This window comes from Aquila chrysaetos, chromosome 20, assembly GCF_900496995.4.
Source record: "Aquila chrysaetos chrysaetos chromosome 20, bAquChr1.4, whole genome shotgun sequence".
NCBI classification, from domain to species: domain Eukaryota; kingdom Metazoa; phylum Chordata; class Aves; order Accipitriformes; family Accipitridae; genus Aquila; species Aquila chrysaetos.
In genome coordinates this window covers 7,998,466-8,023,438 of record NC_044023.1, presented here as the reverse complement: position 1 = coordinate 8,023,438, position 24,973 = coordinate 7,998,466, and the positions used below count along the sequence as shown (strand labels likewise).

General features: G+C 46.3%; 1 protein-coding gene across 1 annotated transcript in view; it reads right to left on the bottom strand.

The window, feature by feature from the left end:
* DNAH1 (dynein axonemal heavy chain 1) overlaps positions 1-24,973 on the bottom strand; it is a 70,191-nt gene that overhangs the window by 17,346 nt on the left and 27,872 nt on the right. The window contains exons 24-53 of the mRNA XM_041118600.1: positions 24,501-24,641; positions 23,682-23,845; positions 23,072-23,185; positions 22,259-22,447; positions 21,066-21,171; positions 19,874-19,987; positions 19,401-19,550; positions 18,835-18,921; positions 18,543-18,729; positions 18,336-18,427; positions 17,699-17,853; positions 15,877-16,054; positions 15,396-15,590; positions 14,590-14,709; positions 13,807-13,965; positions 13,417-13,521; positions 12,027-12,167; positions 11,357-11,517; positions 10,501-10,658; positions 10,191-10,364; positions 9,784-9,822; positions 8,504-8,682; positions 7,459-7,689; positions 5,876-6,072; positions 4,886-5,021; positions 3,489-3,697; positions 2,518-2,689; positions 1,990-2,181; positions 1,342-1,452; positions 24-209 (exon numbers count right to left, since the gene is read on the bottom strand). Of these exons, the coding sequence (XP_040974534.1) occupies positions 24-209; positions 1,342-1,452; positions 1,990-2,181; positions 2,518-2,689; positions 3,489-3,697; positions 4,886-5,021; positions 5,876-6,072; positions 7,459-7,689; positions 8,504-8,682; positions 9,784-9,822; positions 10,191-10,364; positions 10,501-10,658; positions 11,357-11,517; positions 12,027-12,167; positions 13,417-13,521; positions 13,807-13,965; positions 14,590-14,709; positions 15,396-15,590; positions 15,877-16,054; positions 17,699-17,853; positions 18,336-18,427; positions 18,543-18,729; positions 18,835-18,921; positions 19,401-19,550; positions 19,874-19,987; positions 21,066-21,171; positions 22,259-22,447; positions 23,072-23,185; positions 23,682-23,845; positions 24,501-24,641 (4,542 nt within the window). The remainder of the gene's footprint in view (positions 1-23; positions 210-1,341; positions 1,453-1,989; positions 2,182-2,517; positions 2,690-3,488; positions 3,698-4,885; positions 5,022-5,875; positions 6,073-7,458; positions 7,690-8,503; positions 8,683-9,783; positions 9,823-10,190; positions 10,365-10,500; positions 10,659-11,356; positions 11,518-12,026; positions 12,168-13,416; positions 13,522-13,806; positions 13,966-14,589; positions 14,710-15,395; positions 15,591-15,876; positions 16,055-17,698; positions 17,854-18,335; positions 18,428-18,542; positions 18,730-18,834; positions 18,922-19,400; positions 19,551-19,873; positions 19,988-21,065; positions 21,172-22,258; positions 22,448-23,071; positions 23,186-23,681; positions 23,846-24,500; positions 24,642-24,973) is intronic.

Below are 24,973 nucleotides of genomic sequence, written 5' to 3'. Positions count from 1 at the left end.
ACTCTCCCCCTCAACCCAGTTACCTCTGTAACATCACTTTTGTTGAGGTTCCTCAGGCTGGCAAGAGCAGCATCCAGGGCTGGGAGGGCTTCAGCCAAGTCCTTCTGAGCATCATCTGCAATGGCTTGGGCTGTCTGCGCTTTCACTTTGGCCTTCATCTCCTCAGCCTGCACAGCACTTCTTGTCTCTTCAGCCACAGCTGTGTCCACCTGCAACACCAGAGACAGCCTCAGAAGTGTGCTGGAGCCAGGGCACCCCTTTGGCTTGGCTCAGCACTGCTAGGTAAGGATCACAGCTGTCCTGACAGGTCATGTGTTTTCTTCCAGCAGAGACATGCTCAGGCCTAACTACTGGAGGGGATCCCCTTTCTGCATCATACTGGCAGGAGGCTTTTTGTTAGCCTGTAGAGATCACCCAAAAGCTCTAGCTCTGGCTGGGCCTGGAATGGTGTTAGTCCTGCAGGAATTAGCTGCTCTAGTCATTTTTCCTATTGGCAAAGGGAGAGGATGTATAGGGATGCAAATGTGTAGGGAGATGGAGGAATAAGAAGATATGCTGAGGGTTTTGTTTCCAAAACTGTGACTTCTGTCTACCCTCAGGGTTAAAACACTACCAGGACATGTAAAGTGAATGTGGAATATAGCCATATCTCTATCTGCTATGTGGGAACATGGGAGATTGCAGATTCCTTCCCCTTTGCATGCAGAGCTGTATGATGTTAGTGTCTCTTCCCTCTGTCTGGCCATCCCACAGTAGGAGACAGGCAGGGAGGAACACAAGGAGGTGGGAAGGTAGTGACAGCCAACAAGAGGACAGTTCCTTCTTCTGCAGTGGCACAAGTGACTGTGTGTGTGATGATCCCTGAGGTTTGGGCCAGCAGGGGCAGGCTGCAGCAGGATCAGCTCCCTGGGGATGCGATGTGGGGGAATGATCCCTTTCAGCAACAACAGTCTGGGCTTAGAGCTGCTCAGGCCACCTGAGAATTGTGTTAGTAGTGTTGCTAGTCTGTTCTTGCAAGGATCTAAACCAGGGAGGAAAGGGAGCTGGTAGCTTGGCTGATTGACTCCGGGTTGTGGTTTGAGACAGGGGCATGTGAGCCATCACTTCTGCTAGCAACTGGCTAGTAGGTTGTGACTGGCCCCCACCAACACCAGAGCAGGGACCCCAGCAGAAGGCCATTCTTGCTGGCAGTGCTGCTCTGCATAAATACCTGATGTGCTAATTGGAGGCCTTTTTACTGTCAGATCAAGCAGAGTTTCATACAACCCCTGCATGGCCTCCCCAAGCCCTGTGTCCAGTCTGAGCAGACTTGGACAATGCAGGGCTGTCCAGCAGCAGTACCTGCAGTTGCTCCATGGTTGCCAGTGTGTCCTTGGCTGCCTGTGCCAGGAGAGGGCGGGCGGACTCCAGCTCCTCCTGCATCCTCGCTACATCCTCTGCTGTTTGCAAGAGCTGTGGGAGCAGAGTGGAGTGAGAGCAGAGGCAGCAGCCGCAGAAAGCCCCGGGAAAGGGCTGTGCTGTCCTAGTGGGTGCTCCCTGCCCAGAGTCAGGCTGTACAAAGCAGGTCTTGCCCTGGTTCCTGCTTAAGCAACCGTCTGGCACTGGTGTGTTTATAAACAGTAGTGCCTAATGGTGCCTGTACATGATGGGCATTACTTCATAAGGTCATGACAGTGTCAGTGGAATCATGTTGCTGTTAACAGGGCTTTCAATTAAAAGGTTAATAAGGAACATCCTGAGAGATTATGAGCTAGAGTGGTCTGTGGTCCCCAAAGACTGGGAACCATCATTCTTTTAGAGCTGTTACAGACGCAGCCCTTCAGAAAGACTGGCCCTGGCAGAAGGCATAGTTATCATTTGCTTTAGCATGAGCCTTCTCCTGTTACACAGGAGATGTGTAGGGCATCTCACTGCATCTTTGCAGCTATAAATACACTAATCAGAGCAGGTAAGGCAGGCCCAAAGATCTCCTGGGTGTGAGTGACGAACCTTGTCCAGGCCACTTTTCATCCTGTTCTTGGCTGTGTTCAGTTCCTGTTTCTTCTTTCCAATCAGGGAACTGAAGATGCTGAGGAACTCAAGGTAGCTCTTGGGAGTGACATAATTGTGTCTGGCCAGCTCTGCTAGGTACACTTGGCACTTATTTGCCACGCTCTGATGGATTTCTACACATACTTGAATCTACAAGGGGAAAGGAAAGAAACAATCTTATTCAGTACTGAACATGTAGGCAAGTCTATGTGATACCCACAGAGACCCTAAGTGTACAGTCACAGCAGAGCTTATGTATATGTGTGGGCTTCAGTGCCATAGAGAGGAGGACGAATGGACATGGCCATTTCAAGGCATACAAAAGCTAACCAGTTCTCTAGTTGAATGATCCTGCCATGGAACATTTCTGCTACAGGGTAGGACCTTTCTGCACGTATGTCCTGCATCCATTGTCTCTGTGTATCTAGAGACATGGCACATTGAGCACACAGGAGCTGTGTTTTGTGTGTTGAGTGTGGCACCTACCATTCCATTGACATCTTCAGTACTGGCACCAAGATGTGGGATCCTGTGCAAGAAGGAGGAGGCAACGCACTGCAGGGCTTCAGCAGGCCACTCATTAAACCAGTTGATGGTACAGCAGTTCACAAGAGAGGGGAACTGTCTCAAGCGTGCACGGAAGACTTCTCCTATTGGGCTGAGGGGAAGACATGTAGAAAAGAGATGTTGCAACTGGCTATAAACACAAGGCTAAAATAGCTTTCTTACTTCCCTCAAGAACCATCCTGAACTCTTACAGAGTAAGAAGGAAGGGAATATACCCAAGGAAGAAGGAGAGAGGGAAATGGGGAATGAAAGTTCAGGCAGTGAGCCACATGTCCTGAGGTGTGTGTCACAGCCACTCCTTGGAAGTCCTGGGTATATTCTGGAAGTATTAAGATGGTAGTGGGGTGATTTTTTATGGGTCCCTCCCTAGGGAGAACACTTAAGGGGTAAGAAATAAATGTGACCTGAAATCTATTTCAAGCAGGTGAATGCAGAGATCACATCACCAGACCAAAATCATGGTCCTGATTCTTCCACTTGTACTTGCACTGAGAATGCCCTGTACCTTCTGGCAGCCCTCCTGCAAGCAAGCAAGCTGTTCATGGACTATGCACTAGATTCATGAATAAACATGGTGCAACTGAGCCCCAAATTCAAGCAAGATGTTTTTGTAACAAACAGCTCAATGGTGCATGAAGGAGGAGGAAGCTTGTATTTAATCTGGATCGCATATAATCATATTCTTAAACTTTTCAAATTTCATCTTGAAACTAGCAAAATGTAAAAATAGTATCCAGTCCTATGGGTAGGTGGTATGCAAATCTTATTCCTCCTCCAAAGTCAGGGGCTTAGAAACAAAGGTCCAATGACAAAGTGATGCAAGGCAAAAGACAAGGAGAGAATAATTAACGTTAACATTGACAGCAGGGAGTGCTACCCCTGAACTGTACCTCATGCACAGGACCATGTGGATATTGCTGCGAACCCGTGCTGTGTATGCAGCCATCAAATTGGCCTTGGTGGGCTGCTGTCCTAGATCTCGAACAATGGGCTTCATAGCCATCATGATCTGTTCTTGATCATCAGGGTTGTAAATGTTGGGAATGTCACCCGAGTTGAGCAGGTTGTTGATATCCTCAAGGAAGGATTCATTTTTAATCTAAGGATATGATAGGAAAAAAAAAAAAAGTAGCTTCCTAAGTAAGTCATAAGACAGTCATGTATCCACATGCCATGGAGATCAATTCTGGATAAATATAGCCCTCAGCCCCTGTTATAAGGAATCATTTCTGTGATCACTCTGCTCTAGGAAAGCATACTCTGACCCTTGTCCAGCATTTCCAATTGAACAGCCATGTTTAGCCATTTCAGGGGTGGAGGTGTGTGCCTGAGAACAAACCTCCCTCTGCCCATTCACTGTCTCCTTAAAGAGAAATTATGCTCAGGGCCTTGCTCCCTGCCTTGCAGTGACCCTGCAACCAGACCTCAAACATTAGGTTGCTCTGGGTCTTCATTCCTCCAGCACAGAACACTTCACTATTAGGATAAAACTCATCGATGTGAGAGACAGAGTAATTGTAGGGATGTGTCACAGTCTGTGGGATGATCTCCCTCCAGAGCTACACTCACCTCTCCACCTTTGCTAAATCAGAAATACACAGCATCCATCTATTTAACTAAATGCACCCTCCCATGCCCCTCTTCTCCCACATATACTTCTCACTGCAGGGAAAAGGATGCAAGAACAAGCACCACTTGACAGATATTCATCTCATTGCTTGGGGCGCTGCCAGAAGGGACTTGGTTCCTGTGATAATGAAGGCAGTAAAAAAGCCTATGGGGAACATAACGGTGAATTCCAGAAGTTGGTCTAGTCATTAGCGAGTTACAGTTTACAGTAACAAGCCAACATTATCATGTGGAACCAGCAGGCATAAGGCCCTAAAATCTACTGGTATCTTTGAAAAGAAAGAGAATGATGTTACTTAGGATGTCTAGTAACAGTGGCCAGTGTAGTGCTTAGCTTCAGGCAGCTGTGTCTAAAATCTCTGATCCCACCAAACCCTTGGATGGAGCTGAAAGAGGCTTCCTTGAGCAACAGAAGAATCATCCCACTCACACACAGCTGTACGGTCCCTCTAGCAACAAATATACCACCTTTACTTTCCATGGGGCTTTTTTATAAGATGATGAAGGTGGACTACTTAAGAAACAAGCTGTGCCTGGTTTCTATCAAAGCTCCTCAATCCTCTTCAGGGGGATTTACTGAGCTTAGAGATGTTTCTGACTCCTTTTGAGATGGAGTCCACCATGCTAATACTCCTGTACCTTGAGAGTACACTTGTACCTGTGTGTCTACAAATAGGAACGTCTTGGGTAGACTTTGAAGGCCTGCCTTCATCATGATCTTCCTCACGTCATCTCGCCATTCGGTCATGCCATAATTTTTGGATAGTTCAATCTGGAAACACTCATAATCTGCCCTAAAGGAAAGAGAAGCCTGTGGATTTACACTGAATTAAAATCTACTATTTGTCAATCCTAAGTATGTGTTGTGGACTCAGGGGGAGAGGACTCAAGCAAGTTGTTTTCCCGCAATGAGTCCTGAGCACACGCCTGTCCTTGTGCATGTTCAGCCACCAACCCAAGAGCATGTTTTACCCATAGGAGAGATACCTGAGCTAGGTAGAAACCAGGAGAAGTACAATTCCATAAGCTAACAAAGTCACACTGCTTCTCAGGCCCAGTGCCTAAGAGTGCAGAGGGAGCAACTCAACATGGATTTTTCTTGTGATGCTGCCCTCAGAGGCTGGTGCACCTGGGAACCGTGGTTGCATTTCTCCAGGATCACACCTTGTATTCAGAGCTGGAAGAATTTTCTTCCTCAGCCTAGTTCCCTGGCTCTTCAAATTTCCCGCCTCGTGGCCTCTTGGCTCCCAAGACTCACCAGTCCTACTGCCAGTGTCACTTGATCACTTGTCACTAGTAGCTCCTGTCTTTGTCTTCCTGCTGCCCAGCTCCCAGGAAGAAGCCCCTATCTATTCCCCTGCCATGCCGAGTGCTGCACAGGCCAGTGAGCTGACATAGACCATGCTGCTTTTGCTCATTTGCTGCATGCCCACAGCAGTCAGTAACCCAAGCTACTAGCAGGCAAGAGACCAATTTTTCTAGTGTAGATGTGCATGTTAACTGAGCCCTAGCTCTTGAATGTTAAATCTGAAGAGTCAGCAACCAGAAAAATGTGTAACCAGTAGCAGAAAGGGCAGGAAAAGAGATTCTTTGGAGGCAGCCCTGATGGAGCAGCTCCACATTATGTGCATAGGAGTGCATTACTTACATGTGAGATGCTAGCCTGGTGAGAGACTGTCTCCCACTTCCCCCAACACCCAGAAGAAGAGCATTCCCTGGAACCTGCCGCAGGATCCGGCTGATTCGGCAGATGTGCTGTATTGCATCCATGAAAAGCACAAGCTTCAGCTCTGGGGTGTTGATTTGATTGTACTCCTCCAGGTAATCCTCAATCACAACCTTCAGCTGTGGGCAGAAACAGTCAATTGTGGCTACCAGATAAAAGCAATTGTGAGGGGGGTGGGTGGTTGTCTGTAAGCACAGCTAGGCTTCTGGGAGGGCAAAGCCTGTTGATCAACAGTATCTGGGAGCAGCTGTCTCTCCCAGTTGCTCCCTAGGAGCTGTTTTTCGGGAGGTGATGGCTCTCTATGCTCCTATAGGAACTGCCATTGCACTGGGCTGAATTTAGTTAGTGGTGGCAGCAGCTGCTGAATGGTGACCTTAAACTAACTCAGGGAAGTGACTAAGGTCTGCTGTTCCCAGCAGTGCTGTTTGCCTGGAGAAATAGCAAGGCATAGTTGAAAATAAAATAGCTTATGGCTGCCTGACCCATACTGTTTCCAGGGTCTCCCTCAGGGAGAGCTTCCTCGCTGTATAGCTGACCACTGTCTGCTGCTACATCCTGTGGTTAGGATCCTGGCTGGAAAGGGCAGGTGCTGGAAGAAAACACTGCTGGTCATAGACAGGTAGAGAAGCGCGCTCCTCTCCTGGTCCAGCCATTGCACATAATAGCTGCAGGAGCAGCCTCTCCTGCCCTTTCCAGGGCTCTCTTCAACAGCAGCCTCAGTCCAGAGCAGGAGATGAACCATGAAGACATCTGGGATTTGGTCCTACCCCCCTCAGCAATCTCACTGTGAACCTGGGCAAGCAACGTCGGCTGGAATTCATACAGTGCTGAGATCCCTGCCTAGATGCCAAAGTTCTGTGTGCATCAGTGGACTGTGCAGCAACTTGGTAAGTCTGGCTGTCTCAGCTGTGCTCACCTCAGTGGGGGACAGGCCTACCTGCTTTGCAAAAGAGATTGGAAAGCTCAGTTAATTACCAGTCCTTGTCACACAGCTATCACAAGAGGAGACGACAGGATAATCCTCTGTTTCTGATAATGAGTGCAAAATGCACTGCTCATTGCCTTTGCTTAATTATCACTACCAAAGTACTTGCAGTATCTTCTCCAACAGGGAATCTGGCAGTAACATTAATTACTTGTAAAGGTCAATTGTGAAGTCTTTAATGGCAAAAGTAGTATTGTTTGGGGGTAATGTGCCATTTCTTTCCAGCAAATTTCACTTTTCAGTCCCAAGTGCAGTTCATTTGGGAGATTTGGCATAGCAGGCTGCCCCCAGGATGGCAATGCAGAGACAACTTATTCTACCTCAACTTCCCATCGCACCAAATGCGGCCACTATCCGTATCTGGGGTAGGATTTCACAGGAGAGCCCTGGGAGGGTTTGTGTTTCTAGACACCTTCAATTCAAGAAGCCCCATGGTTACTAATAAGTGTTTTCTTTTGTTTGCAGAAGACTTGGAAGATGAGAACATAGTTCACATCATCATGATTCCCAGGGTCCTTACCTCTTCCTGGCTGTTGATTGCTTTGTACAGTTTGATATTGGCACCTGGCTCCATGAAGTCCCCAAACAGAACTGGCTGGGAGGGAATGACCTCCTCAAAAGTGGTGCCTAACTCCTCCATCATACTCTTCATCAGGTTGTCAAACCAGGTCTGGTCCTCCTTGCTGACTAGGCGATCACAGAAGACCCGGCAGCTCTCATGGTACCACAGTCTCAGCAGGTGCAGTTTGTTCTGGTAGGAAATCCAAGCAAAACAGCCCCCGTGAGAGAAACAGAGAAGTATGAAGAGCCTCGCTGTCAGGAAAGCTGGTTCCTGCCCCGCATGCAGCCAGCTCCAATCCTGCTAGAAGGCAGCTGAAGTGGAGAAAGAACTGGGTGGAGGAAGTCGCATTCCCTTCTCCTCTCAAAACCAACTCTTGTCAAAACAGCTGCTTTGCAGAGAGCTCATTACAGTTTCAGCTAATCCCCCCTCTATTTGTCCATATGTCAGGCTTTGAGAGATTTAAATTTCATGTTGTTTATCCTTATCTTTCCCCCAGTTTGATTTAATTTTTACTGTTTTCAGAAGTTCTTGTGTTTTTCGGAAAGATCCTTTTATTCGGGTGTAGCACAGAACCAGTGTCCTAAGTACTTCCTGTGATACGCCAATCTCTACTGGCTAGGCTGGAGCCAGAGCAAGGTCCTCAGGAGAGCTGAAAGGGCAGAAGCCTCCACTGCTACAAGCTGGTAACAGGACAACACGTCTGCCCCTGCGTGGTCCCCTGTCTGGTCCCCTATGGCTTCATCCAGCCCCGAATGTCCGGGCTGTGTCGCACTGACTCCCTGTGGCCATTCACCTGCTTCCATGCCAAGGAAGGGCTGGGGTGGCAGGATTGGTCTGTTTACTACCGGTACTAGGCCATATAGCCAAAAGGAAGGTCACCACATTCATTGAACAATACCAAAATGCAGCTTCAACGAGAAATTGAGGCCTGTCAATGAGGCCTTAACTAGAACATTTCTGGTCTTCCCCTGGGTGGCATGACTGTGCTGATGGGAGGACTCACCTCGATCGTGCTGGGCTCAGCCATGAGCATGCCCTGGAACACCTTGGAGAGGTCTCTCAGGTTGAAGGTGTAATGCGACTTTGCTGGTGTGGGCAGCAGCTGGGATGTGATGGTCAAATACACGCAGGTGGTGGCATCAACCAAGGGCTCATTCAAGTCTTTGACTGCAAGTGCTCCTGCTGCAGAGAGAGAGGAAGGTGGAGAGGATGCCAAGGTGGTGACTTTGGGTTGAGAAGGTCCTAGCAGTGCAGACAGGTGGCACTGAGTGGCAGAGGTGTTGCTAGGACTTGGCCAGGAACACACTTTTCTGCTTTCTTATGCAGAGACTGTGTGGGGACCTGACCAAGCACCTGCTCACTGCAGTGGACAGTTTGCCAATGAGTTTCCCAACCAAAGAGAATCAGATCTGGGGAGGGAAGAACAACAATTCTGCGATGTTAAGACTTCATGCACCCCAGGAAGAGAGGAGACACTGCCAGACAGGTAATTGGTGCCTACCTGAAATACTCCAGTCAGGTTTTCCTTCTCCCTCCTTGTACTCCCGCAATGGAGTTTCAGCTACTTTGAAGCTAGAAGGTGTGAGTGCCCTCTTAGCTAAACCGCCTTGCAATTCATTGAGCTCAGCAAATGCAAAGCCACAGAGGAATAATTTCTTATGCAATAGTCTGGCAAGATTTAAACACAGCTGCCAGTTTTAGAGCATAAAATACTTTTTTTTTTTTTTTTTTTAAACTCCCAATTAAGTTCATTACAAACACTCCTGGGAAAGTACAGCCCTGTGACACCCTAGTGTTTTGCACTTTTTTGCATTATTTCCAAAATTCTTTAATTTCTTTTTATATCACAGCTAGATGCTTCAATGTGCCCCTGAGCTCATAGTCAGGTACTGATGCTTGTAAATATTGCAAGCACTCAGAAAGCTCTGCTTTGCTTCTCTCATAGCTCACTATTCTCACTCCTTCCTACTGGCAGATTTGCAGATGAGGGCACATTTGCAAAGATGATCCTAAATTCCCACCCTGTCAAATATAAGAGGACTCATTTCACTTCAAATGAACCCTTTTTCTGGGTGGCTGTAGCACCATGCTTAGATCCACCCTGCTCAGCTGTCCACAGGCTGCAGCAGATGGAGAGTAACAGAAGGCTCTGCTTCCACAGAAGGCTGTTGTCTGGGCAAGTGTCTGTCTGCTGAAAGCACAGGTAAGCTATGCCATGCTGTGCCCATCAGCTTGTTCTGTTCACAGTCTCTCTCTCTCATATATCTTTCTGCTCTTACTTACGCACAGGATCTCTGTAACTTCTTTCTCCTAGGAGTCCAGCTGGAAAAGACAAAAAAACCTGAGTTACAGCTTTACCTGCTGACGTGAGGGATATCTGCATCATCCATCACAAACAAAATCCTCTTTGAAAGGCCTACGCTATAGGATACCTTATGAAACTGTGAGAGCCAAATTTGAAGTTTGCTGATTTGCACCAGCAGTTTGGCCCTGAGACTAAACAGTGTATGAGCTCTCTATTTGCTAAGATTGAAACGACACTTTTCCAAAAGCATCTTCAAGCAACTAATGCAAGTTCCAGCTTCCAGCACTTTGATCAGATCACCAGTATTAATTCCTTCCCTTCCAGCCTCCATTATCATCGGGTTGACTTGCAATATGAGGAGGTGGCAGCTGTCTGCAGAACTTACCCATCCAGCTGCCAAGGATGGTGGAGAAGATAGCCTTCTTGCTGCTCTCCTCCAACTCAGTGAAGGAGAGGTAGTTGAAATGGCGAGTGAGGCGTGGAGTGACAGCATTCCTTCCCCCTCCAGGAGGTCCCATGGCACAGACAAAATTAATATCTACCAGCTTCTTAAAAGTACCTTGAAGAGTGCAAAATCAGGAACAAATGCTAAGTTGTAGCTAAAAACCCTGCCACAAATCTCCACAGCAGGTATGCATATCTATCAACAGGCCAACTTTTGTCAAGAGTACTGGGCAAAGGGACCTGGGTCATACCTATCTGCTTCCTGTCGTACCAGCCCTGGTGGTCCATCCACTGCCGCAGCAGCTCAATGGGTGGCTGAGCACCATATTTCTCCAGCATGGGCATATTCAAGTCATCAATAAAAAATATGAAGTACCGCCCAATCGGAGGCCCGAACACACCCTTCCGCCTGTAAGGACAGAAGCCACACAAGGACACAGGACAACTCCTATTGCAAAGGTACTCTTAACTTGATCCAAAAGCAGTTTTTTCTCCAGAGGCTTCCTGGGTCAGCAGTTTCAGCTATCCTTACACTTACATTCTATATACCCCATTATATGTGCCTTTGCATGGAAAAGATCCAGAACAACGTTTGAGGCACTGGCTTCTTTCTGAGCACAACAGAAATTTTGTCTACTTATGGACAGTGTCAATGAATAAATGGGTACAAATAAAAGCAAAGCTTGAGCCCATGAATCTATTGGAAACTTCAAACCAGTGGCTGACCAGGGAGGAAAAAGGGAAGCTGCGAACCATGGGGAGTGGGACTGGGTGTCAGCAGCCATGTTTTTTCCCCTCATCAGTTTCTATAAAGATCCCACACCAGGGTTTGCAAACACCTGTGCTGTGAAATGTAGTATTTCTGGAATAGCTAGAATTGGAGCAACTTTTACAGACCCTCACTAATCCTTCTCACTTTCTTGCCACCATATCAAGTTATTACAGGCTCTCAAAATCCCAGCTCAGATTTGGTGTGTGTCCTATTTGTCATCCACAGCTGTACGTGCTTGGGGCCCCTTCAGGTCTTGGGATGAAACTAAATGGCCAAGCTGATAGAAACACTGAGCTCAGGGATACTGCCTTGGCAAATGCAGAAAGGAAACCTGCCTCTTATCCAGTTTGCTGTCAATGAGATCCTGTGTTTGGTTAGCAGAGGTGCGTGCTGAAAACATCAGGAAGTGGGTGATGTATCTGAGAGGCAAGTTCTTCAAAAGCTTGTCCGTAATTGTGAGAGTCTTCCCTGTTCCAGTGGGACCAATGCAGAGAACCTAGAAGCACAATCAGCAATGCAGCATAACCATAGGCATATAGTCTGTGTTTCCCAGCTCTCTGACAGTTGCTGGAGGAAATGCAGGTTACTGCTCACTTAGGCATTCAAAGGCTGGGAGAGGACAGAAGGCTCGCTTCTTCAGTAAGGACAGCTGTTCAACAGATCGCTTGGTGTGGAAAGAATCCAACCAGAGAAGTATGAAATGGAACTGTAGGAAACAGGTAAAGAGGGATGGTGATGGGCTATCTAGCAATTGCTGCATTTTGATTGAACAACTGAGTATTGATATTCCTTTGGAGCGCTGGCATGGTGCCTGGGGACTGAATGGAGAACTCTTGTTGCTTAGGCACAGCTTCTGAGCAGAGAAATACAAATCCATAAAACTGGGAAATAATCTCAAAGTAGCAGGTAGCTGTTAGGTTCTGACTGCACCGGGAGAGGAAAAGGTGCCCCTGTTGATGAGAACAAGGTTGAATCAAAAAATCAAAGACAAGGCTTGGCACGTACTGGCTTATGGTTGGTGAGCAACAGCTCCAGCAGATGGGCCATTTGGACTGTGTTCATCGTGGGCACAATAATATCACAGAAGTTGGTATCGGGAACCATGGTGAACTTTGCTGTAGAGTCCAGCCACTTCTCCCAGCGCACCTGAAAGGTATGGGTGTGTTTAGAGGGGGCAGTTGCATCTATCCCCTAAGGGAAAAAGAAAACTATTTCTGCTGTGTTTTCCCTGTCACAGCTCCTTGTATAGTAGCTCAGATTCTGATGAGGAATTCAGGTTTCCAGCCCGTCTGTCTAGTCTTGCCACCCTTACCTTTCTGTCTGGCAATGCTGTGAGTGTCTGACTCAGTTCTTTTGGGAGGGAGGCAGCCCAAGAGTTAGAGATTATTGCCCCAGCAGCAACACACCCTCCCTTCTGAGAACTGGGATCAACAGGGGATGGAGCACTTGTGATATTTGCAAGAACTGGAATTCTGTCCTAAGCTGACCCACCCTGTAAGTGCCCCCACAGCAGAGGGCCAAAGAGGGCTTAGCTGGGATCCTATCTTCATGGTTGTTGCCATCACTCATGTTGCACTCAGAGGCACTTTGAGGTTTTCTACTTGTACAAGACATGGACGACTTGTGCTAGAATTAAGTCACAGAATAACCTCCCAGAGGCCGCTATATAAGTGAGATAGAGGTTTTGTCAGGGATGTGCTGGAAAACACTGAGAAAATGTGTATTCCTGACCAGCCCATGTGGCCTTCCCACAGAGATGATGCGGATGCTGGTAGCTTCTGCTAAGCATCTGATGCTCATGTAGGGCTCTTTATTTTACTCTGATTTCAGGAAGGGGAAGCATTTTTCCTGGTTTGTTTTTTTTTTTTTCTTGTGGTTTGGTTTTTTTTTTTTTTTTTTTTTCAGCCCAGGGGCTGGTGACTGTCACTCAGATGGGCCATGCATGCCCTACTGCTCTGCTGTCTCCTGTGAAAAAGATAGCATATTTGTCTGCCTTGCTCCTCCTCCAGACTCTGCTGCACACAGCTCTTCTGTTGTTGTGCACTGCTTTCTAACACAGGCAGACCTTTCCCTGTGAGCTTCTCCCTGTCCTCCTCTAGCAGCCACACCTGCAGGGCCCTCTCACTTTCCTGAGCACTGGCAGAGGCACTCAGGTCTGAATTAACCAGCCAGCCATTGGCTCAGAGTTGAAAGATCTGCTTCACAACCCTGAGGGCAAGAAACTGCCTTCTTCCTTTAATGAAAACATTTCACTTTAAACGTTCTCACTTGGTTCCTATAAGCCTTTCTTTTTTGCCCTTGATAAGAAAATCCTACCAAATCCTGCAGGACTGTGTTGCTTCCTGGTCCCTCTCCCCAAATTTCCCAGCTTAGAGTTGAAAGTGAAACATTTTACCTCCCTAATGACCTCCTCATCCAGATCATCTTCAGCACTGCTAAGGCCAGCATCGTACAGTTTATAGTCATAAACCAGTCCTTCTTCTGGGAAAAGTAACTGGATCTGTGAGAATAAAGCGTGGTGAACCTGGCTGCTACTCAGCTGAATTCACAGGAGGATCTGCACTACTGCAAGGAAGACTTCACTAATGGGATGCTGCCCAGGGGGTCAGGTCTCTCTCCCAGAACTTCCAGCTCCAAGGGTCCCTTGAAGTTTGAGGCAGATGTGGTTTACCAGATCCCAAGAGGAAGCCCATGCAAAGCCTCGAGGCATTCAAGAAGTTCTGACCCCCATTCCTCATTACCAGTTCCTCTATAACGAGAGAGGATCTGCTTTTCCTTTACTCACCTTTTCCTTTGCCATCTTCTCCCTCAGCCACAAGCTGAAGGCCATACGACCTTGGGAATCTCCAGTAGCGCCCACACTCCAGATCAAGGCAAATATAAACCAGGGTTCAATCAGCTCTCTGATATGAGCTGCCTTCTCCTGGGGAATCATCCTAATTCCCTGAGAACCAGAGAAGAGCAGAAGTAAAATCCTCAGGCATGGTTAAGGTACGCAAAACCCAGACTCTTCTTAATGTGCTCATAATTCTATTCAGCTTCTATGTAGTTTTTTCTAGCCAGTTTTTCACAGGCCTTGTTAATATATTCTGTGGATTAAAACTTGCTGTTTCATTGGTGTACTTGAGAGACTCCCCTTGCTGAACTAACGTCACTCAACAGGAGCTGGGAGAAGAATTTAGTCTTTGGTTTTTAATTTGAAAATTGTCCAGCCTTCTTCAATACTAATTCTCACAGGACCTGCAATCTGAAGTGTATCGCTGCTTAGCGCTGATTTCTGCTTTCCACTCATTCTCCATTTCCCACTGCTATAAATAAAAGTGAACCTCTTCCCTCCAGCCTGGTAGGCACAGAGCTTAACTTTTTCCTCTTTCAGTGGGCAAAGCATAATCCTTCCAGGTTTACCTGTGCTTTGCAGGATGTTGTATTACCTTCTGCCATGGAGGTGAGCTACAGCATGACCTTTAGGCACCAACATCTTGTTCTCTGGTAACTAACCCTCTGCATGACTTAGTGCCCTTAAGAGTTACAGGCACAGGTGATAGTGATAGAGGTAGCAAAATCCTACCTCAATGGGAATGAAAGGCTGAAACAAACATTCCAAGAGCATGAGGAGGCTCCTTGTGAGGTTGCTGTCCGTTGAGGCAATTATCTCCTTCACAAACCTCCGGACAAAGCGAATGGCCTCCTGTAAGGAGAGGGAGGAACAGCTCAGTGTCATCATCCAACATATTTGACTTTGCTTTTACCTTCTAGGGTTCTGGTTTCTCCTCACCTCCCTGCAGGTTATGCTTAGCACGGAGGGTATGACTGAGAATGCTACCATTTCCCACTGTGTCTCAAGTACCACCTTTTTGACCAGAGAGAAGCAAGTCAAACCCCTTGGTTCAGTCTTAACCCCAAGAAACCTCTGGGCCTGCCTTTTGGTTCTGTGCAACAGTGATGTGCATCTTGTGCCATCACTGCTGTTAAATGGTTTGCTCCCTTCAGAGCTTTCCTTTGCAGTGCCAGGTTATTCATTAAAATAGTGGTTTAGGAGCACAGTAGAAATAAGAAGACTTGCTGTTACAACTTTCTCCCTGGAGTTATTCCACTGTAAGCAATGGAGATGCACCAGGGATGATTTTTGTCCAGAAAATAATTTTAAAATGAAATAAAACAAACTAGAATGACCAATAAGACTAAGTCACACCTATAAGGTTCAGCAAATAACCTCTATTAAACCCAGAAAATTCACAGAGCAGTTTGTATACTGGTAGTCTGAAGTGTTCCCACGATGGCATTTAAATCCAGGCCTTGATGAGTCTGGGCTGGTTGCTATCTGAGCTGACAAGTTCCAAGCCACAGAAAGGCTGGAACAGCATGGGAGCTCACCTTGAGGAATCTCTTAAAGAGAGATGCTAGCTGCTGTGAGAAGGGCTGCATGATGCCTGGGATTTTTTGCAGCCAGCACTCAATGAAGGGCTCCAGCCCCAGGATGCTGGGTTCCAGGTAAACCATGCCACAACGGGAGACTGTGGCAGGGGAAGCAACAGCCAGATCCTGGACTTCAAACATCATGGTCATGCTCTGGAAATTGCAAAAGGAAAGAAAGGAGGATAAGGACTTGATCACTTCTGATACATCTTTCAGCATAATTTGGTGAAGCTGAAATCCTTCCCTTTGTTGCAGGAGCCCTCTTTTTGTTGTGTTTGTGCAGCACAGCAGAGGTCTGGCCAACACAGGGCTGCTGCTGAGACACCAATTTCCATACAAGTCCATCACAGACATCAAGTGGAACGTAAAAGGCAAGTCCATTCCAAGACGGAAGAAGGAAAACAGAGAACAGGCAGCAAGAGCAGGAGGGATGAGTTACCTCTGTCAGCTTGATGATTTCCCCTGAGCTGAGACACAGCTTCTTATTGTCATCTAGCACCGTGTTCATGTTCTCAATCCACAAAGCATCAACTGGCCCATCAAACATGTACCACTTCTTGCTGGTGTCAGTGGCTGCAGCTCCCTGCCGGATGAGTGAGGAAAGGATCCCATCTGTCCTGAAAGGTGGGAGGAAGGCAGGGCTTGGCCCATGCTGGTTTTGCTGAAATCAATGGCAAAGCCAGAGTCTTACCCTAGTTCATGTGCCCAAGGATACCTGTGCCTCAACTTGTTGATAAGCTGCAAAAAGGTCTGTCTCATTCTTTCTTTTACTGATACATACATCTCAGCCTATGACACCATAAAACAATTTCTTTGGGCATTAGGATCTGGACTTCATGTCATCTAACTATAAAGTGACAAGCTTCCCTTTAATATCTCTGTCCTCAGTGAAAAACAAAGAGGCCTTGCTAGCATCCAGTTCAGGTCATAGGTGGGTTACCTGCTCCCTGGAGGTGCCTCTTTTTCTCCACCAAGTGTAAAGGGAGACTCAGCACAGCTACTCTGCTAATTCTGATGCTTCAGCTGGGTACCTACAGGTTACAAGGATGAATCCAGGCTAAAGAGCATGACCCTACCCTCTTTATAACTGAAGTTCCCTGTCCTCAGCTGCCTGTGAACCCAGGCGGTGCTGGAGCTGGTGAACAGGTGAGCAGACACACAAGGAATGCTGGCTGTTGACAGCAAGAACTTAATCTGTACATGGAAACCCTGAGTGCATTTTCCATTGAGGCCCTGGACTCTACTCCCATTATTAAAAAATTATTTGTTATTTTTATAGCGCTAGTGAATTCCAGGGTATTGTTACCGAGATCAAGGGAAAACAGTCTGTTCTAAAGCTCAGCTGATTAAAACAGATGGATTTGTCTGTAAATACATTTTACATGACTGCTGTATTTTTCTTTTTGTCATGTTGACGTGCCTGTGTTCTGCCCTTGGGTAGAGTCACATCATAAATAAACTGTCGAGCTAACTGGAATATCCTATAAAATGTCCTTCAGTAAAGATGCACCAGAGCCCAGGTTGGGTCTTAGTATCAGTAATGCTTGCTTACTTGCTTGCACTTTTCCTAGTTAGTTTCATATTTAGTTTCCCTCATTTTACAGAACACAGTCTTTAGCTTTGCCCCTAAGCAAGTGGTGGGTGGCAGGGCCAAAGGGAGATTCACACTGCTTCTCACACCCTAGCTTCTGGATAAAGTGAGCTGCAAAGTCGACCGCAGGTCACAGATGGAAACATAAGCAGTAGGACCTGGCTGACAAGAGGGCTAATGGGCTATTGGCTCTCGCTTCCAAACCATGTAAGCAAGCAGGAGCCCTGGTAACAGGAATGAAATGCCTCTTTATGCCTGAAAGTCATTCCTCATCATTCAAGGCCACCAGTGTATTTATACAGAACAATTCAAGTGTGCAGTACAGAGGTCACTTTTCAGAAGCAAAGCAAGTGTTTTTAAGCTGCTGTATCTTAGAGCAGGGGCATGTGCTCTAAAGCAATCGAATTATTCCTTGTTACGCAGTTCATGCTGTGAGCTGAGCTGCAGTAACTGTCTGGGCATGTGCTGGCAGCCGGACCAAGTGCACAATAAAAGATGTCAGCTTAAATCGCCGTGACTGGGTATTGCAGCTTGGTGAGGATAAGGACTTGATCGCTTCTGGTTTTATGCCACTACCCTAAACCGTTCTCAGCCTTGAAGAAAAGACGCTCAAGACCAGAAGAAAAGCGTTTCCCACCTGGAAGGAAGGAAAGCAGGTTTTGTACTTTACCACTCATGCGTTAGCAAGTTGAACTCTCCATAAAGCTGGCCCATTGTGATGGATTTGGGATTCAGTACAAAGTAGCTGACTGCTTCATAATTCCCACCACTGGCTGCAGGCTGACCTTTCAGTGATGTCATTGCAGCTGCCAGAACTTCATAACTCTGCAAGAGCAGGAGAGCAAGACAGTTAACTGCCATGGCTCCATAACAACAAAGCCACTTGCTCTCACAGCAATTACATTCAAAAGGCAGTAAGAAAGGAGACATAGTGAAGGATAATATCATAGTAAGGAGATGCCTGGCTGTATTCACAGAAATAAAGCACTCGAGAATCAGGGCGGGCAGGAAGTTAGATCTCCTGTGCAAAAGGCCTGACACATCTCGAGATGTCAAAGTATGTCTCGGCCTTAGAAATTTGCAGCAGAGCTAATAAGCTTCGGTCTAATCTCCCAAGTCGAAAGAGTGAGCTAGTAATATACTTCCCCATGGCTATAAATCAATACTGAAAGGCAGCATCTTGGTGTCCTGACTTCTATCTGAGAGAAGCTGGAAATGCCAGCCTGTGAGTCTTCTGTGAAGCTTAACCCTCTGCATCGCGAGGCAGGCGATGGTTTGCTGGGGCCAGCACAGTATCTCAGCCATACCTTTGTCTTCCCAGAACCTGTTGGCCCCACCAGCATAAGGCCATGACGAACCACGGTGGTTTCATAGAGCTGGATGCACTTAGATACAAAACCTGTAGAGGAAGATGATGCAGAGTGGGGCTGGGACCAGCTGTCTCTTTCCTAGGGCAGGGTGCTGGACTAAAAGCCCAGGCCCAGAGGGAGCTTGTGGAGAGCCTTTCCCCTCACCATCAACATCCTTCAGATTCTCTTTGATGCAGGATTTGCGAATGGCTTCTTCCAGGATGCCATAATCAACAGGCTTTTCTCTGATCTTGGGAAATAAATCTGAGACAATACCATTGAAGAGCTTGAGGTCGTCCTGCAGAAATTTGGGTACATTGGCATCCCTGATAGCCCGCAGGCAGATCAGCTCCTGCAAAGATTTAAGAACTCAGAACTTCAGAGATCCTGCCTCTCCTATGTGGCTGCAGAAAAGGCCACGTAAGTCTATGACAGTGTGAAGTATAAGCACATTTACCTCATTCATAGTAGGATTCTCTCTTTTGAGGTTGCCAGCTGTTGAGATGACAGTCTTCACAGCTCTCATCCCAAAGTCATAGTGGTCCTGGAAAAGGCACAGAGGAAACAATGTCATCAGATACAGGAGCATCACCTAAAAAGAGTGAATGTATGCATGCATGCACTCAGCAGGTAAGAAAAGAAAAATGAGGGAGTTATGCCTTCAGAACAACTGCTCCTTCATCCAAGTCTGCTCTTAGGATCCTTCAAACAACTAACTAGTCCTCAGCTGTACAGACTATGGGTGAGGATGATGAAAAATCCTAGATGGAGGGAGAAGTAGGCAGGGCTGCTTGGCTCAACTGTCCTGCCATTGTAATCCTAACTAGGACTGAAGGTGAATGCAAGTCCAGCCACAGGAACAGAAATGAGAATTAGAAAGGAGGGAAGTAGATGAAGAACGGGTATTGTGACCTTTCTGTGATATGCTATCACAAGGCACCAAGAGAACTATCCAGGTACTTTGTGCCTAGGCTGAGAAAGCCTCACGTTTAAAAAACATTCATGGACATTCAAGGCATCTACCTGGGTGCTGAGCTGCTCTGACAATAGTTTGAATGTTGTGGTGATCTTCTTTGCAAGGACTTTGGCTTCATCAAACCCAAAGGAGTAGAGTGAAATCTCAGCAATCATGGAGTAATCTGGGACCATCATAGCCACAGGACGAAAGAGAGCCTGAAACATACAGTTCCAACACAAGATCACAACACTGTTGTTTCTTGCTTTTTCCAGCAAACTGAAAAGGCTGAGTATCCATCCCAGACTGTTCAGAGGACACAGCATGAGTGTGCCTGGCACCTGTCAGGGTAGCATCCCTGCAGACTACAATCTGAGGAGTGCCATTTGCTTACAGATGTGATTCAAATCCCAAAGTTATCCTAGAAACTTTCCAAAAGCATCACATCCTAATCCTTGCCATGGACACACTGGTGGCCTGGGTAGCATCCAGCACCTGTATGGCACCTCTTCTCTCTGTCTATGCAGTCTGCCTTCCTTACCTTCAGGTTATCAGGTAGTTCAGTACGCCCAGCATACCCTGGGTTCATTGTGATGAAGACTGCACAGGATGGGACCAGTGGGATCTCTGTGCCTTCAAACATGAAGTAATCCACCTAGAAAATTAAAAATATTATCATCCTCAAAGAACTGAGCCTGACCTGCCAATTAAATAATGTAGCAGAATCTTGCAAGAGGAAAACAATAGCTTTCAGTAGTTAAATTATCAAGCACAGACACACAGAGCTGCCCACAACTGTAGTGACTCAATCTGGTCCCATTGCAGGAATCCAGTATTACCAGCAATATTTGTCCCTGTTTAAGAAATTGGGCTCATGGAAGATTTACTGATAGGATAATTTTTTTTTTATTTTTTTTTGGCTCTTCAACAGACTTCCATCCCTCCAGCTGTAAACAAACATCTTTCCATTTATTCTGCGGTAGAGTTTGGACCTGAATTAATTCATGGCAGAGAGGGCAAAGAGAAACCTAAATCCTTTTTAAAGCTGGCTAGGTAGTAATTTCAGATGGGGGATAAAGTAATGCAGAAGAATTCACGGAGAGCAAGTTTCTAATTCCAAGCCAAAGTCAAGGAGATTCAGGTCTTAACCTCTCTGAGTCTCCAGAGAACAAAGCAGAGGCTGGCTGCTAGGCTGGCTGCTAGACTGGCTGACAGCTGAATCTCCATGTAAAGCCAACAATTCACTTTACGTTGCAACTCTGTATGTGCATGAGTATGCATTTTTCTGCGCATACTGGGTTTTGTGAATTCACTGAAGCTTGGATAACACATTTAGACAAATGTGGTGCTGAGCAACTCATGGCAGAACACTGGCTGCCTTTATCACAGCTCCAATTTGTATCAGCTCAGTGGATCTGCATCAGAGTGTCTCCCACAACAACGTCTGCTGGCACTGCAGCTCAAACTGAGATGTATTTCAGCCTGTGAGAGTGTGGGCAACTGTGGTAGCACAGACTAGGGTAAAGCTGCAAAACCCACCCAGGATGCTGACTATGTAATAGCCTGATATGATGCGTCACAGCTAGGGCTCTCCAAGTTCAAGTACGTCTGTCTGAGTTGCCTGGGCAGTGAAGCTAGTCCTCTGTGAAGACATGCAAAGACAAGGACTTGCCTGGACTAGCTCAAGTGGAGATTTTTTTGTCTGCCTTTGCATTCACATGTTCATTACGTACCCTCTGCTGCTGTGCCTTCTGAATGGTTGTGATCTGCTGGGCCACCACAGACAGCACCTCGATATCAATGCGGTTGAACTCATCAAAGCAAGCCCATGCCCCAGAGCTGGGCAAGGAAGCAAAAATGAGGGGAGTCAGGAACATCACACAGGAGCAAACTTGCAGTCAAAAGTTCGGCTAGATCTAGAAATTATAAATCCACATACTGGGGAAGCAGCACAGAGACAAGAAATGAACCTAAAAGGCCCCTAACATCCCACAGCAGGTAGTGACATAGCCACAGTATACTGCTACAGTGGAAGGGGCTGTAGCGGCTCACCCCAACTATGCATCCCAGGCCATGTGATGAGTGAGAAGTTGCATGGTCCCTGCAAGACCATGGCAATGTCTGATTCTACAGCCTAGGACAAATTCTGCATGCTACAGATTTGGGCTTGAAAGAGGTGTCATGTTGAATTCCTGTTTTGTACCTGAGCTATAAGTGTAGCAGAAACAATTTAGACATCTCTTAAGTCCATTTTTTGGAGTTTGGAAGACTATGTATAAAGCTGGAAGCATGTATATGAGGAAGGTGATCTTCCCACAAGGCATGGTTTAAGAAAGAAGTTAAATTACTTACAAAGAAAACATCTGAGAAAAGAGTATCAGCTTTTGTTGGAGTAACTAATTCAGATTCACCAGTGTGCAACAGACTAATTGGACCAGCTCTGTTTGAAATGTAGAGAAGAGAGAAGCTTCTCTGAGAGGATCCCTCAGGGCTTAGAGCAGTCTCTCCTGGCTGCTCAGTTTTGGATATACTCAGCAGATTATCTCCTTCTTAAGATTAAGCAGCTTGTGGGCTGAATCTCCGTCCAACACGTATGATTATTAAAACAAAGGCCAGAGCTGCAAACATTTGCACAGGTGTCTAATAGTGGGTTGGTGCAAAGCATTTTAATTTTGCCTTAAATGAACAGGGTCTCTTTTTATCCTTTTTTTTTTTTTTTTTTTTTTTTTTTTTTTAAATTGGCTCAACTATCCGTCCCTTCTGGCAGGAATTTTGTAACTTTGCTCATTCTGGAACACAGAAACCCCCCTACTAGGGCTTTGCTTGTACTTCTGGGCTGCTATGAAAAATACCCACCAATTCTCAGTGGCCAGCATCCCTGTATCCTACCCACTCCTCGATAATGACATGCAGCATTTCATTGTACCTGGCTAGTCCCTTGAAAAATTTTCCCATTGCCATAAAGTCAAGCTGGTCGGAGCAGTTGAACACTACAGTTTGGATTGCTAGTGCTTTGCCCAGGTCTTTTGTTGTTTCTGTTTTGCCTGTTCCCGCTGGTCCTGCAGGTGCTCCTCCAAATTTCAGGTGCAGAGCTCCTGTAAGTGTCAGATAACACCTACAACAAAGAAGAGACCAGATGCTGAAAAGCATTTCTACTACTGATTTCAGTAAGGGAGACATGATCTATCCAGCTGGAGACAAGTAGGAATCCCTCCTTTATTATTCTGCGGAACTGCTTAGATATGCAGCAATCTGCAAAGGAGTTAGCTATGTGGCCTTGATTAGTATTCATCGGGGCCTGCATGGATAAATCCTTCTGCCACTGGCTACAAACTCACTCTCCAGAAAAAGGACAGTTACAAAAGGGTAAAACTATTATTGCTGCTGCATATTCTAGAGTACTAGATGTCCCTATCTACTGGTTTGTTGAAGAGCTCCTTAGCTATCAGGTGGGCATTTTATATGAGTCAGAGCACTACATTAAGAATTAGGAGAGTGAAAGCGATCAGCCTGAGCACTGATCACTAGGAATACAGTAGAACCAATGCCAGGGTGTTCCTATGCCCTTGTCTCAGGTAGTCCTTTACTGTACAAATGGTTTCTATTTACATACATTAAGCAGTAAGACCAGCATGGTCAGATTCTTGGTTTAATCCCCAATGAGGCTTGTTCATCCAGAAAAGAAGAAAAAAGAAAAAGAAAAACATACACTTGTTACCCAGAAAACAAATCTCCTTACCTGTCAGTGAGGGGCGTGATAACCAGACGGCCACTGTTCCCCAGATACTCATAGCCATAGATAAATTCAGCATTGACTGCTCTGATGTACAGGTCCCGCCTCGTCCAGTAGTATCTAATGATCAGTGAACATGACATCAGAAAGACAAACACTGGCTGGCAGACAATACAGCAGCTCATAAGACTACAGCCTGCAGGTTTGAAGACCTGCATGTCAAGGGATTTCCCTCTTGAGAGAAGAATGGATAAGGTAACACAACAGGGTGGACAGGAGTTCTCACAGGACCTGAAATTAGGTGTTATATCAAGTGTTGCACTCCTTGGGCAGGAGCATTCCCTTTCACAGTGAGGCTGTGAAACACCATAGTGTGGATTAGTCTATATTGCCAAAGTGGATGCCAACAAAACTAGGTCTGTCTCAGATGCCTTAGAACTGGCATCCTTAGCAGACTTCAATCCTACTCCTCATAGGGATGTTAGAGGCAACTCAGGAATACTGCTTATAGACTATGCAAACTCTTGTTTCCATTTGTCATGGGCATGGCTGACAGGTAAGGAGAATGAAGACTGGCCAGGGAGGCCAGGTGAGGTTCAACAGCTGTGGTCTCTACCTGAGCTGGGAGATCCACTCAAAATCATTCATGCTTGTCACATTCTCCTCAATCAGCTTTGCTGCAACATCCTTTGCATGGACCTCAATCACAATAAGAGCTGACAACACTGCTCGCTGCATCTTGGACAATTTTCCACGGACCAGGGCAACCAAACTGCCCAGCTGGGTAAGGAAAAGAAAGTACTTTGAAGCAATCCATATCCCAAAGACCCAGGCTATACTAACACAATGCAATCAAACTTATGGCATGCTAAATCCAGACCATAGGCTGTGTCCATGCAACTTCTGCCTCTTCTCTTGTCAGATACACAAATGACTGCTCAGAAGGCAAATACTGCTCAGGGCTGGCTCAAAGCTGACTTTTGCCTACACCATTACCATGTTCAGGTGAAAAGAAAGGAGTTAGACCACCATGAGGCCCAGAGCTAATACCTCCCAGGTATTAGGTGTGATTAGATGCACGGAACAGATATGAAGGATGCAGTTTTGCTTTGATTTATACTGTCCATCACTTCAGTTCTCCTCCACCTTTGACATCTTGGGTGACCCTGGAGAAGTTATGTTTCACCTCCTTCCTGTCTTCAGGTAATGATCATATTATCAGTCCCATACATTATTTCAGGTTTATGATGACAAATATCCTAATGATTAAGATGATAAGAACCTGGTTTTTTACCTGTTTTTGAGCTGTGCTATGCAGGATTGCATCTCTGTTTCTCCTATAGTATTGTCCTGGCTGTATTTATAAGTTATCTAAGGTCTGATGATTGAGAAGTCTCCATCTGGCAAAATCTCACCCTTACATTCATTTTCATACCTGAGTACTCAGCTGTGGGAAAAGCCTGCTGGACAAATCTCCAGCTTCCAGAGCTTCAGACACTTCCTTTGTCCAGAAAATCTGGCAGCCAGCAATGACCACTTGGCCAGGCCATTGCAAGACCCATGTGGTACGTGGAGTCTTAAAAACAAAAAACAACAACAAAAAAAAGGTAGTATGACAATGATTTTTTCTTATTTCTGCGTGTCCCTGCTCTGAGATGCATGCTTAACAAATAAGAACCAAGTTCTTGTTTAAGAGGCTTTCATTTTATTCCTCCAGTTGCTGTGAAGAAATCTTCAGGCACAGGCTCTCTGGACACTGGGTACAGCAGGTACCTTCTCTCCATTATGTCACCTGCAGGTTAGTAACCAGTTACAAGTGGCCAGCAGCAGGTGAAGAATAGGAATCAGTGAGACCCAAAAGAAAGTTTCCCCTCCTCTGGCCTGTCCTAACTTTCCTAGTTTCAAAAT